The 14751-nt window shown below is 41.9% G+C and overlaps 1 protein-coding gene across 1 annotated transcript in view; it reads right to left on the bottom strand.

Annotated features, from left to right (window-relative positions):
- The window catches only part of DOCK3 (dedicator of cytokinesis 3), a 404078-nt gene that overhangs the window by 55743 nt on the left and 333584 nt on the right, over positions 1–14751 (bottom strand). The window contains exons 23-27 of the mRNA XM_029243318.1: positions 13701–13871; positions 10448–10640; positions 7377–7504; positions 4864–5010; positions 2757–2855 (exon numbers count right to left, since the gene is read on the bottom strand). Of these exons, the coding sequence (XP_029099151.1) occupies positions 2757–2855; positions 4864–5010; positions 7377–7504; positions 10448–10640; positions 13701–13871 (738 nt within the window). The remainder of the gene's footprint in view (positions 1–2756; positions 2856–4863; positions 5011–7376; positions 7505–10447; positions 10641–13700; positions 13872–14751) is intronic.

Raw genomic sequence — 14751 nt, 5'->3', positions numbered from 1 at the left:
CCTGTGCATCACAACTATAGAGAAGTCCGCATGCCTCAATGAAAGATCCTGCATGCTGCAACTAAGATCCTGCGTGTCACAACTAAGACTTGATGTAGCCAAATAAATAAATAAATATTTAAAAAGAAACCTTGAACAATACTATACACTAACTAGACCTAACTGACATCTATACAACACTCCATCCAACAATAGCAGAATACACACATTTTTCTCAAATGCACACAGAAGAACATGTGCATTCTCTTCTTTAGGGTAGACCATGTTAGACCATAAAGAAAGCCTCAGTAAATTTAAAAGAACTGAAATCACACACAGCATGCTCTCCAACCATCATGAAAGGGAGTTAGAAATCAATAAGGAAAGAAGGAATCAAGAAGGAAATATAGGAAAATTTTTTAAAATGTGGAATGAAACAGTACACTCCCAAATAACCAATGCACCAAAGAAGGAACCACAAGGAAATTAGGAACAGCTTTGACATGAATAAAAGGGAAAACATATCAAATCAAAACTTAAGGGATGAAAAAACAAAACAAAACAAAACTTAAGGGATGAAGCTAAAGATTATAGCTGTAGTGCCTATATTAAAAAGAAGAAAGATCCCAAATCAATAACCTACATTGCACCTTAAGAAACTAGAAAAAGAAGAACAAACTAAAGTAAGCAGAAGGAAGGGAATAATAAAAATTAGAACAGAAATAAATGAAATAGAGAAGAGGAAAATAGAGGAGAAAATGAAACCAAAAGCTGGCTCTTTGAAAAGATAACAAAATTGACAAATTTTAGCTAGTCTGACCAAGAAAAAAAAGGAGAGAGAAGACTCAAATTACTAAAATTAAGGATAGGGCTTCCCTGGTGGCACAGTGGTTAAGAATCCACCTGCCAATGCAGGGGACATGGGTTCGAACTCTGGTCTGGGAAGATCCCACATGCCGCAGAGCAACTAAGCCTGTGCACCACAACTACTGAACCTACACTCTAGAGCCCGCAAAACACAACTACTGAGCCCGCATGCTGCAATTACTGAAGCCTGCGCGCCTAGAGCCCGTGCTCTGCAACAAAGAGAAGCCACTGCAATGAGAAGCCTGCGCACCACAATGAAGAGTAGCCCCTGCTTGCCATAACTAGAAAAAGCCCGCTTGCAGCAATGAAGACCCAATGCAGCCAATAAATTAATTAAAAATAAATAAATAAATAAAAAATAATAAATAAATAAAAATTAGGGATGAAAGAAGGGATATCATTACTAATGTTACAGAACTAGAAAGGTTTATAAGGGACTACTATGGACCAAATGCATGCCAACAAATAATATAATCTAGACGAAATGGACAAATTCTTAGAAAGATACAAACTACTAAAATTCATTTAAAGAAGAAACAGAAAATTTGAGTAGACCTATCATAAATGAAGATATCAAATTAATAATTGAAAAGCTTCACACAAAGAAAAGCACAGGACCAGATGGCTTCACTGGTGAATTCTACCAAATGTTTAAGTTAGAATTAATACCAATACTTGTCTTTTTAATTATATTCACTTTGAAAGTGAAGCAGTATCTTACTGTGGTTTTGATCTGCATTTCCCTAATGACTAATGATGCTGAACATCTTTTCAACTGTGTACTGACCATTTACATATATTCTTTGGGGACATGTCTATTAAAATCCTTGGCTCATTATTAAATTGGGTTATTTGTCTTTTTATTGTTGAGTTGTAAGAGTTCTTTATATAATAGATACAAGTCCTTTATTAGATTCATGCTTTGCCAATATTTTCTTTCATTTGTGGGTTGTCTTTAACTTTCTTGATGGTGTCCTTTGAAATATACAAGTTTTTAATTTTGGTGAAGTCTAACTTACCTATTTTATCTTTTGTTGTTCCTACTTTTGGTGTCAAATCTCAGAAACCACAGCTAAACCCAAGGATTTAAAGATATACTCCTATGTTTCCTTCTAAGAGTTTTACAGTTTAGCTTTTACAAATAGGTCTACGATCCCTTCTGAGTTAATTTTTTATATGGTGTGAAGTAGGGGTACAATTTCATTCTTCTGCATGTAGGTATCAAGTTGTCCCAGCACAATTTGTTGAAAAGACTCTTCTTTCCTCATTGAAACTGTCTTGGCACCATTATTGAATATCAATTGACTGTAAATATAAAGGTTTATTTCTGGACTCTCAATCCAATTCCACTGTTATCTGTCTAACTTTAGGCCAGTACCAATCTTGATTACTGTTATTTTGTTGTAAGTTTTGAAACTGGGAAGTGTGAATCCTCCACTTTTGTTTTCTTTTTCAAGACCATTTGGCTATTCTGAGTTCCTCACATTTCCATATGAATTATAGGTCAGATTATCACTCTCTGCAAAAAGACAGCTGGAACATTGATAGGTCTTGTGAAGCCTGTTTCATGAGCAATCTACAAATCATCTGTTGAGTTCATAAGAAAGGGAAGAGTCCTGGTTTGCTGACAACCAGTGTGGCCCAGAGTAGCCTCTCATAGAGGCACATGGTCACAGGGCTGCTATCAGTCAGGGAAAACTTGCCAATGTTACTGGGGTCTGGATCTATGGGAATATTGCTGGCTTTCAGCTTCTGGAAGCCATGCAGTCAGATGTAAAGTGAGGCTAGTACATCTTATACCTTGGCAACACTGGCTACTTGCACTCACCCTCTGGCAGGGGAAAGACTCCTGGGCAGTCTTAGCTGCATGCTTCCTTTCCCGGGTGAAAGATCAATGTTTTTCTGCCTACCTTGAGCTCATCTTTGCTCTGGAAGTTGTCCAGGAGGTGCTGGTAATGGGTGTCACACATCTGGCGGAGCAATGAGAGAAGGCAGGACACATACTCGCCCTGGGGACCAACCCAAAAAACACTTAGCAAAGCCAATGACAAGAGCTGTGTTCCCCCAATCCACAGAGGGCAAGGAGAGAAGGAAGGGTCTGAGATGGCCCCAATGATCATGAAAGGGAAGGTGACAACTCTGGCCCTGAAAATGAATTTTCTTTTCAGCTAAGGGGGGCCTGAAGGGTTGGGAATTTTAATAAGACCTCTGCAGCATGGGGCTAATTGAAAAACCTTAACCTATAACAAAGAAGTACTGCCAAGTAAGGCAGATATTCTAGCTTTTTTCCTAGGAAAGTTTTGGCTTCATAGTCCTTTGTCATTATATGTTGCCAGGGTACCATACAGAAGTCTGGAGGGGCTACTGGGAACAGGGCTCTCAGCCTTCTCTGGACAGAATCTGGACTCCGCCTATCCTGCTGGGCTGGAGAAGCCCTTCTACAAGGATCTCCTTGGGGACCTCCCAGAGCTTACATGTGATTACTGGACCAGGCAGATGGAACATAGTAGATCAACATAACTCTCTGGAAAGCAGAAGAGTCAAAACTGAACTTTATGAGAAGATGAGCTAATGGCTTTAAGTAAAAATTTAAAGATAAAAAAATGAGTCTTTAAAATTTCTTCAAGTTCTAACTGGGGTACATGGATGAAAACCCCACCTTAAGGACTCCAAAGACTCATCTCATGGAAATTTTTGGCACAGGGCAGCTGAGCATGGCTTCCTCTTACAAGGTTGCTCCTTAGAAGGGATGGAGGAAAAATTACTTCATTTGGGCAGTTTTCAAATGTTTTTAAACTCATGGGAATTTGACAACAGTTTTTTAGTCTCTCAGATCCTTTTTAGACTCATGAAATTATTATACATACATGTATTTAAAATATATACAGGTACATGAACCTCAGCTTTATCTGAAAAAATGGACATAAGCCATAATTTATAGATTTGTTGTGAGGATCAGATGCATTAATGTACATAAAGCATTTAAGTAAACAGTTCACTACATAAAGCTGTGCTCAATAAATTGTTGCTATCATCTTCATTAAATCCATATAAAATAGATCACTTCTTTAGTATTGCTAATGAGTTAATATTTGTAGAGTGCATAAAGCAGAATCTGGCCCACAGCCAGCACTGTGTCATTGCTGGTTAGAAGGATGGGCTGCCAGGACATGGCAGGGTGCGTATGTTTTTACCTATAGTGAGGGTATCCTGAATAGGGGTTCCTAAGAGAGCAGATATTCCTTCCAAGCCCAATGCTCCAGAACTCATGTCTGCTCTTTGCTCTCCCTAACATGCTGGAGCTTGGCTTGCTCCCATAGAAGGTGTTCTACAAAGGGATCATTGTAGTCTTCCACCTGCCAACTAGAAGATTCCAAGCAATCTGTTTATCGTGTTCCAACATCAGGGCTAAGAAGTCCACTCTGTATAGGGGTGGGGGATCTGGGGGGTGTCTCTTTGCCACACCTGAGAAGCTTTCCCAGTCTGTTTCTCTTCTAATTCGATCATAGGATATCATTGTTCAGTAATGCCAGTCCAATTCTACCTCATCACATTTTTCCTGATGCTAGACATTTAGATACAAACACTATGGACAAAAGCGACTAATTTGTAGGTACAAGCAAATCGTGAGAAAATAACTGTCATGCACGTCATTTACAAGAGCCTGCTCCTAAAAGGAATAGTCTATATTTTTCACCTTCAACCTCTTACTATGTCTCTGCTTTATTCCACATTATAGAAAATGACTTGGCTCAAATGCAAAGGCCAATGGAGATGGTGTGCAGGAAAACAGGACAGGAAGCATCACTGGATCTGCTCCTAAGTAGACTCCTGTGAGTATGAACCTAGAGCTTTCAGAGTGGAGATGGAGTACGACTTGAGAAGGAAAAAGGGCAGCATGCTGACAACCAGGCAGGAAGGGAAGCTGAGATGAAGGTGGTGTGATGGTGAGATGAGGTTTGGTGTGGAGGAACCCCAGGTTAGAAAAGCAAGAAAACCTGAATGTTAGTTACTAACAGTGATCTCCGCTGTGCACTGCGGGCACCGCTGCCCTCTTACCGCCTCCTGAGCGTGCGATTTGCTCATGATGGTGAGCAGAGTCTGTAAGAGCACGTCCAAGAGGCTCTCCACCATCATTTCTACCTCCTCCATGACATCTGCCTCCTGGAGTGAGCAGCGAGAGAGCACACAGTTAGTGCCAGACCTGCTGACGTGCAGCTGGCAGTACGTACTAAGTCAGCCACATCAGGAGTGGTCTTCTGACTTAATTCTCAACACTGAGCTCCTGGCCTCACTGGTATGCAGTGTCAAGGAACCAGGAACAATGGCTCTGAAAGGAGGTGAGGCACACCTGCCACTGTTGCGCTGATTTGGTGGCTGGGGCCTTATCCTAATGCAGCACCACCCTGACACCCACAGTTCTGAACCTCAGACAAATATATTAATTTCAATATACAGGGCAGAAGTGAAGGTTCTAAGTTAAATGTTTTCTTTGATTTTCCTACGAAAGTCAGGAGGAAGCACAGCACTGCTGACTAACATTTTGAGAAAATGGTAAAGAATTCACACCAGGGGGTGTGGTGGCAGCACCTTTACTATTGCTAATGCACACAGAAGTATCTCAGTCTTTCTGAGAACCATTTTCTCCTTGAGTGACCTCAATTTTTGCCAGGCCTGACTGCTGCCCAGCTCCTTGGCATTCTTGCTCACGTTCCCTGGTCCACCAGAAGGACTCTGGTCTCAGTGCATCTTTTTCAGGCAGCCTCACAAAAACAACGGAGCACGCCTCCTCACTAAGGGCTGCTTCCCAGTCACCAGGTTCTGAATTTAGGCAGAGTCTGTGCTATCTTTTTATAGACCTCTCACATGCAGTCTTAAACCCTATAACTTGATTTTCATTATCTCACAAAGAGATTCCCATTGCCTCTTCTCCAGTCTCTTTATATTATTACTGGTCCAAATGTCCATCCATCCATCAACCCACCATTCAGTAAGTATTTACCATGTGCCAGTCACTGTTTGAGAACTGAGTATACAGAAGTGAACAAGAAAGGTAATATCTCTGCTTTCATGGAGCTTAAATTTCACCCACCCTCCATCCATTCAATATAGTTACACTGAGCCCCATTCCACGTGAAAAATTTGAGCAGCTCTTGGGACCAAAGTCTTCTTTCTCATTTGCTGAACTGATCATAACACTCTTAAAACCTGTGATGGCTCTTTAGTTGTAAGCAACTAATTGCACTTGACTCTCTAGCCCCACAAACACAACCAGATCATCTTCAGGTTTTTACCTGTTCCCATTCCTCTGCCATTCCTCCCCTACCCTTTCTTTTCCCCTTCAATTTCTCTCTTTCCTTTAGCAGTAAGCCTCCCATCCCAAGTCTGACCCTGGGTTACCAGTATACCTTATGTGCCTGATGTTGCTTCTCTGAGGCCTGATGGGAAAGAGAGCTGCTAGGCGTTGCCTGGAGCCAAGATCAAACAAAAGGGCCACTACAACCATCACAGTCACTCTGCCAAGCTGGGCCCCCACCACCAGATGGTACTTTAAGTCTGGATACCAGAGCCCCCTATTGAGTCCTTGTATCCTATTCAAACCAAGCACACTCTTTCTTTTCAGCACCTCTCCTGCTCTATCTTCCTGTATAACCTAACCTCGTATGTTCCTATCACTTGGCTACTGGCATTCATTTTAAATGCACTTGAAATTTTATTCTCCAAAAACCTTACCTCAACTTAATAAGATAGCATAATTAAAACTCATTCTTGTTTTAAGTTTCTTTATATTTTCCTATAAGTTTCCAAATTTTCTAAAAGAAATATGCATTTCTTCCATTATCATAAATATATAAAATAATTAAAATAAATTCCTACCCTTATTCATGCCTGATACGTTTTCCCTCCTTTCCTACCTCCCTTCCCTACCACAGATCTCTTCTAAAAAATAAAAATAAAGAAGAAAGAAAATAGGCAAAAGCACTAGTAGTTGAAACCTGACCCCTAAAGTACAACTCTACCATCCCATGAGGCTCAGAACTCTTGCGGACAACATTTATCTCTCGTACACCCTGCTCTCATCTGGCATGGTACAGGAATGCCATATGGGTGGAATCAAGCTGCCAGGAAGCTGCCAGAAAAGTCTGAATGAGCAAGCTGCCTCTCAGTCCGGGCCTGCCTCCCTGTGCTTGTGCGTGAGTATCCTTAGAACACTCCCAGGAATACAGAAGTAATACCTTTTGACAGAAATAGAGCATGCACAGGATTGGGCTTTTTGGTACTACAGATAACTATGTTTCTGGGTGTATTTATAGCAGTACAATTTTTTAACATAGCAAGACTGCTGTGTTGAGAAGCCTGCTGGGCACACACAGGGAGGCCTCCATTCACTTGGGCACCCCCATCACTGATGAAAGCTTCTCTGACTGGGAAGTGTACAGACTGATCTTTGTTGGTCTGCCTCTGGCTAAAGTAACACAAGAGAGGGACAGAGCTTTGGGTGGGCAGTGGATTGGGTCTAGGGCCACTACCAGAGAGCTGGTCTTGACGATGGAGAAGATGCTGCCAAGAATCCCTGAGCAGATTAGCAGCTCTTTCTGCTGCCTCAGGTGAAGGTGAATGTGATGGAGAACCACAGGAAGCAGGATGCGACGGGATTCTGAGAGAGAAAACACAAAGGTGAAGAAGCCCTTCAGAGGAGAACCAGCTACCTTTGGAAGCAAGTGGCAATGTGGGATGCAGCTGGTCTCAAAGTAGGTGGGGCTGAGACTGGAGCCAAGCTGGAAATCACCCCCTTCCCTTATGTGGGCCTAACAGCCCACTTCCTGGACATTTTAAGACATTGCACAGCATTATCCTTCTATCTATTGTTCCTTCTTTCTCATTTCAGGCCTAAATATCTAGGGCATGTTATTCAGGATAATGTTAGGAGGCTGCTTCCAAATGAAATCTCTTTACTGACTAGACTCCAAATTAAAAGCACAGATTACAGTGAAAACCCCATTTAAGTGACACAGTTCTATGAACTACACTGATTTTTTTAAAAAAATAAATTTATTTATTTTTGGCTGTGTTGGGTCTTCGTCGCTGCGTGCAGGCTTTCTCTAGTTGCAACGAGCAGGGGCTACTCTTCATTGTGGTGCATGGGCTTCTCATTGCGGTGGCTTCTGTTGTTGCAGAGCATGGGCTCTAGGCACACAGGCTTCAGTAGCTGTGGCATGTGGGCTCAGTAGTTGTGGTTCGTGGGCTCTAGAGCGCAGGCTCAGTAGTTGTGGCGCACAGGCTTAGTTGCTCCGCGGCATGCGGGATCTCCCCAGACCAGGGCTCGAACCCGTGTCCCCTGCATTGGCGGGAGGATTCTCAACCACTGCATCACCAGGGAAGCCCTGAACTACACTGATTGAACTTGCAGACTTGGTATGGATTATAAATGGTCCTTCTTCACAATGCCCTGGATGGCGGCCTGGCACTTGCACCCCCATAAGTTACGCACTTTGCGTCAGCCATCAGGCCTGCCTCCTTTTCCCCTCAGGCTTGTGGGATGCTACATGTATCCACAGCAATGAAAGGAATAGAAGCAGGACTTTTATCTTGTCATAAGCCTGCAATAATCAGCTAAACCTCATTGTCAATCCTACTGCATACATTAAAATGTTTTTCTTTTCTTTTCTCTTCAATGCTACCTGAATAATATTTTCATCAGGGGGTGACTATATTTAGAACTCCAAATTCAAGAAGGCTAAATCCTAAATCAAGCTCTTTTATTAATTCACTCTAAGATTTTAGGCAGGTTGACTCCTCCTGCGGGCTTAATTTCCCCCATCTATGACTTCACAGGTGTGGTGAGAAGGTGAAACACAAGTCTGAACATGATTCTGGTATCTTGCACTCCAATGTAGTCAATGACTGTGTGATAAAAGTACCACGACACCCGGCCAGCATGATTCAGTCAGACTACCAGTAACACAAACAAGCCAAGGCATTTGGGATTTATTATTCATATTTGACCATAATTAAGTATTCCAGATGAAATTCAGAATGAAAATCTTTTTCAGCAAAAGACAAACTACATGACATACAAGAGGTTTTGGGGACTGCCTTGTCAAATACTTAGAATGTGTTCCAAAAAATGGAATGACAGCTATTCTATGTTTAAAAGGATGCTTGGATAAAAGAGAAGTTCATACTGTATTTTGTAGACCAAAATACCAACAGAGCAAGATTTGTAACAACCAACAGCTGCCTGCAGACAAAATAGTAGTTTTTTATTGGAACCTGCTAATGAAGAAACCAAACTGATATGCTCTGAGGATATGTGTTGGTTAATGACACCACTGGTAAAAGTCTTCCTGCTTCAGGGAAGATGCTTCAACTCAGGCATTCAATGAAAGTGAGATGCAAGTGAAAATTTGGTCGTGGCTTATTATCTCAATATCCAATTACATAGTTCCCGCCAGATAAGAACAATTTTTCTTAAGTGATTATGGGAAGCAGCAAGTATTAGAAATAACGTATGTCAATGAGGGCAGTCTGCTGTCTGCCTTCCCATATACTCAGAAAGCATCTGCTTTAAGCAGTGCTCAAAGCTTGAGTGTATGCAGTGGCTTCAATGAAAGTATGTCCAAACCATTGATTTTTATCTTCAATCCAGGAACTGATGAAGAGAAAAGTGTTTACCATAAAAAGTTACAGGTGGAGAAAATCTGAATTTCTTGGTGGCAGCTTTACCATCAGCAATACTTTACACAGGTAGAGTTAAGTTAAAGAGAGTATTTATTTAGTACTGCAAATGTGTGTAGCTCTAGGCTGAGAAATTATTGTTCTTATACTTTAAAAGTCAAACTTAAAAAATTTTACTACCAAAAAATTCTAATTATAAAAATTCTAATAATAATTGCTTTACTAGCATTTCAGATTTATTCCTGTGCCCTAGAAATTTATTCCACAATAGTGATATTCTGCTTAAAGGATCAGGCTCACATTGATCTTAACATCTGACTATTGAGTACTTGATCACATTCAATGTGCTTTCAGGTATGACTCCGGGGGTTCCTTCTGAAAGACAGTCTGGCCTGCTGACGGTATTTGTTAGGCTGTCCTGACCTCTTTTGGAGTGTGGAGGGCTCCTCTCCATCACTTTGTCTAATCTTTAGAAGCTCCTTCAGAGAGAGGAATCTATCTGACTGGTGAGGACAGGAACCAAGAAAGTATAGTGGGTCCTCAGGGCCCCCCTTTCAGGGTCTCTTTTATTTCCTTGACTTATCCTATCCCCTTGGGCTAGACCTTTCTCTCTTGTTCCCCTTCGTTTCCTTCTGCATTTTCATCCTGCTGGGGCTATGGCAGGCCCCATTCTTGGCAGCCGGCTAGACTTGTGGGCCTGGAGGCAGGCCACCCCATGTGGGTCCCTAGGAATAAACTGTGAGTAAGGCAGTAGGCCTAGGTTCTGGCTGCATTCTCTAACAGAGTTTACCAAAAACTCTGCATTTGAAGGGCCACTGGTGTCTTGCATGATGGCTGATGAAACTGATCCTTTGCTTCCCACTTGGCCAACACCCTGATAAGGAAGAAAGGTGAGTGTGACTCTCATCCCAACTTGATTTACCTGAGAAAGAAAATAGGCGGCTATCCACAGTTCTGGCAATGGACTGCAGCTTGACCACATCCATTGACTGCCCAATGTGCACGGTGCTGGGCATGCTCCCCAGAGTCCCTCTCACAAACTCTGCTACCTCCTGCACAGTGAACATTTGCAGCAGCTCATCAAAGATCGTTGGGAAGGAATTGAGAAGTGCAGCCTGCAGAAGCAAGTGAAGGTCTGGTTAGCTCAGAGTTAGGTATGCATCTATCTTGCATGCTTAGACAATGATACATGGTGGTGAGAGGTTGAGAAGTCATTGCAGCACCCCTGCCTCGAATGTGCTCCTCCCTGGCCTTGGACTCCACCCTGCAGCACTCTTAGGGCATGCAGCAGGAAGAACCAAAAAGGTAACCAAAACAAGAGAATTTACTGGGGCTCAGGCCGCTTGAAGCTTTCAGAACTTGCCAAGGCATTTGCTGGCAAGAAAAGGGAATATATACAGAAATTAACTCTAGGGCTTAACATCTATAGCTGTTTTTGCTCATAAAATGGATTTAAATTTTTTGTCTATCTCTACGATCAAGCTCTTGATTTTCCAGTTTCAGTCCCAAATTCAAGCCAGGAAGCTCTCAAAGAACGTAGGCAAAGATAACTGAGCACCATCAAGCAGCACTAGGTGAGCTCCATTCACAGTCCTTCAGCTAGCAATCCAGCTCTGAAAACTGGACCATTTCCCCAGAATAGTGTAATTTATTTGAAACCATGAAATCTAAAGACTTTGTAAATTAGTTCCTTCACGTGTGATGCCTGGCAGTTTCAAGTGTAAATCCAAAAGGATGGAGAATGTGTGGATTTAGTCAGCCATGAACTCTTGAGGACTGCTGATAATGTTGGCATAGAGTTCAGAGACCTAGATGGCCTGGACAAGTGGAGTATGTGTGTGTTTGGAGAATTCTCTCCTAGGATCTTAGCTCTGGCAGACCCATATGGTAACCTCTTGAGAACTGATTCTCAATATTCTCTTGAGAATCTGAGCCTTTGGGAGGCAGAATAGTTTAGGAGAAAGAGAATGGGTTTTGGAATTGGACAGACATGAGTTTAAATCCCAGCGTTACCACTTATCTGCCACATAAACTTGGGTGAGTTACTACCTAATTCTCACTTTTCTCATCTATAAAATGGGGATGATGCTATTACTTATCTCCTCGTATTGGTATGAGGAAAAAGTTTAGGTGCATAAAATTAATTTCCAGTAGACTGCCTGGCACACAATAGGCCTTCAATAAATGCTGGCTCTTGTTCATTTCTCTTGTCTAAATGGAAGCAGCATGAAGGAGGCTCTTCGTACTTCTCAGTCCTCTTACACTATTAAGCCAAGATTTACAAAGGGAAATGGAGTGTCACCTTGAGACGAGGTGAGAGTGCGCTCTTCCTAAGTGACAGTTTGGGGGGCAGGGTGGGGAGCTGTTTTTCCTGATTGCTTCAACAGGCAGTAAGACACTGGCCTAGAGTGAGTGAAAATTTATGACCTGGGGAAATGGGTCTGTCATACTGCAGTCTATGTTCAGGCCAGGACCAAGGACTGAACTTTTATGAATTCTATCTGCAGATTTATAACTCCCTGGGATATCAAGGAGATCATTTTGCAGTAATTAGAACCAGCACAAAAACTATCATCATAAGCAACTAGATACAAAAGACAAAGGGGGAAAAGCAGGTATTTCTTTTTTTTCCTTTCCTTTTGGCTGTGCTGTGTGGCTTGCAGGATCTTAGTTCCCCAACCAGGGATTGAACCTGGGGCCACGGCAGTGAAAGTGCTGAGCCCTAACCACTGGACTGCTAGGAAATTCCCAGAAAAGCAGGTATTTCATAATCAACAACAAACAGTAGCTGATTTGCTCTCTTAAATGGTGAAATTTCCTATACTTATGGCATCGGAACAGAAGGACACTTGCACCATAACATCACCTAGTGGTCAGAATCAAAGATATAAAGTCTGACTGAAGAGCATACTTGCTGAAAGTTCTGAAACTGTGAAACATGAGCCTGGCACCAAAGAAGCAGGTCTGATTCTGACTCAGGTTTAAGATAAGACTACATCTAAGCTATTTATCCTGATGTGATAGGAACATGCCATTGAGTACAGGGCACTGCTGAGTTCTCAGAAAGTGTATCTGGCTTGCTCTGCTAGCTCCCCACATCTCCACATGCTGAGGGAGGAGTAGGTGTCCTGGGCCCTGGTTGGCAGGAACAGATAGGCTGGGGGAGAGGAAGGAAGGAGAAAGATGACTGGCTTGGGGTGTTCAGGAGGGGAGACCATGGAAGGAGCCTTTCTCATAGAGATACCTGGTGACCTTGATGTATTCCACTGTTTTACAGAGGCTATCCCCCAGTTGCTCACCTGTTCTCTGGGCCAAGGGGCTTATGGGCAACTGGCATCAAGGGGCAACATAGAAGCAAGTGGAAAACAAAAAAAGCAGACTATTCTAATCTTAAACGAGGTATTTAAACATACATTTGCTCTGACAGACCTGGCAGTGACTGAATCAATGGACATGAGAAAGGCTGTCTGGTCTTTGCTCATAGGTTTTGATGTAATAATTGGCTTCAGAAAAATCAAAGAAGTGAAATTCATTAGATAAAATTCTGACATTTATTTATAAGCAAAAATAACCCCTTTGTGACCGGGGTAATGAACAATATCCGTGATCCCTTCTAGGGTAAGGTTGCATGTAAAAGGTGACTGATTAGCTGGACAGACATTTTTAATATAAGGAAGCAACTTGCTTCCCACACTGGTATTTCTAATGGAATCTAATCCTAATTCTTAGCCAAAGTTTTCTAGTTATTTCTGCTGTTTTTCAACCTATTTCATTCTTAACTGCTAGGATGGACCAATACTAACCTGAGGTTTTCAAAATTAATACAGTGGCTAGGAAATAAAATTCTCTATACATTCTGAATATCCTCTATAAATAAGATGTTCACGAACAACTAATAGCATGGTAGCTAAATAAATTTGGTCTAAAGAGGGCAAAGTTGTGCTTCTTCTCCACCATAAAGCCACTGGGCTGTCTTATATTTGGAAGCTGGGGCATAGCTAGCTTTGAAGTAAAAGCAGCATTTTATTCTATTAGGTATTTCCTTATAACTCATCCCTTACCCAAAACACAGGAGCTTGGCAGGGCTTCTTTGACTCTGGAAGCCAGAGGACAAAGAAATCACCTGCTAAGACAGACAAGAATCCAGCAGCAAAACTTTGCTGTAGCTCACAGACCTGAGTGAAAAGGAGTGTTTCTGAGTTTCTGCTGTCCAAACTGAGCACAAACCGGATGGACTGGAAAAGTTCTTGGATGCTGGACCGGAATTGCTCTTCTTCCATCCCACAGGTGGCACGTGAGTAGAGGATCCTTGACTGCACAATAAACTTGAAAAGGTACTCCAAGGCCTGGAGGTGTAGGAGGAAAAAGGGATAGAGAGGTGTTAAAGATGTCCAGAAACTAACATATGAGGGAATGAAGGGTGGAGTACCAGGAAATTATACACCAAGATTGGGAGGGGGACAATTCCAACTATGGAGACAAGTAGTTTAATTTTTAAAAAATTTTTATTGGAGTAGAGTTGATTTACAATGTTGTGTTAGTTTCTGCTGTACAGCAAAGTGAATCAGTTATACATATACATATATCCACTCTGTTTTAGATTCTTTTCCTGTATAGGTCATTACAGAGTATTCAGTAGAATTCCCTGTGCTATATAGCAGGTTAGTATTAATCTACTTTATATTTAGTGGTGAAGCACTTTAAGTTTTTAAACCTTTTCTCAAAACTCCAAGGGTCACTGAGCAGCAACTGTCTGTGTACTGAGAGAATCATCAAATTATTTCATGCGGTTATGGAAGTGTATAACCACAGGCTGTTATGGAAGCAGTTGAATTCAAGACCATATAGAATCAAAAGAAAATTAAATTTCTCTCATTTTTCTCAGGTCTGGAAATAAAAGGCTACAAAGGCAACGATATAATAACCTCTCTTAAATTTATTCCAAGAAGGAAGAGTCCTTTAAAGAGTCTTCTGCATCTTCAAGAAACAGATGGACACGGTGCCAGCCTTCTCACCAGGGGTCAAGTCTGAAGAACTTGTCCCTAGTTGCACAGGAGCTGGTGGACCTAACCCACCCATTTTCCATCCTCTTCCAGACCAGGACACCTGCCATCAATAGTTCATGAACAATACAGAAGACAAAGCTCCCATAACATGTTTTGGGAGCAGAATCTGATTCTGAGGAGTCCCTGCAGCTTGGCCCATGCTTATGAGCTGAATAATTCT

The sequence above is a fragment of the Monodon monoceros genome, unplaced genomic scaffold (assembly GCF_005190385.1).
Source record: "Monodon monoceros isolate NGI ecotype Baffin Bay Population unplaced genomic scaffold, NGI_Narwhal_1 Super_Scaffold_3, whole genome shotgun sequence".
Classification (NCBI taxonomy): domain Eukaryota; kingdom Metazoa; phylum Chordata; class Mammalia; order Artiodactyla; family Monodontidae; genus Monodon; species Monodon monoceros.
Note: the sequence above shows the minus strand (reverse complement) of the source record. Positions and strands in the feature narration are given on the sequence as shown.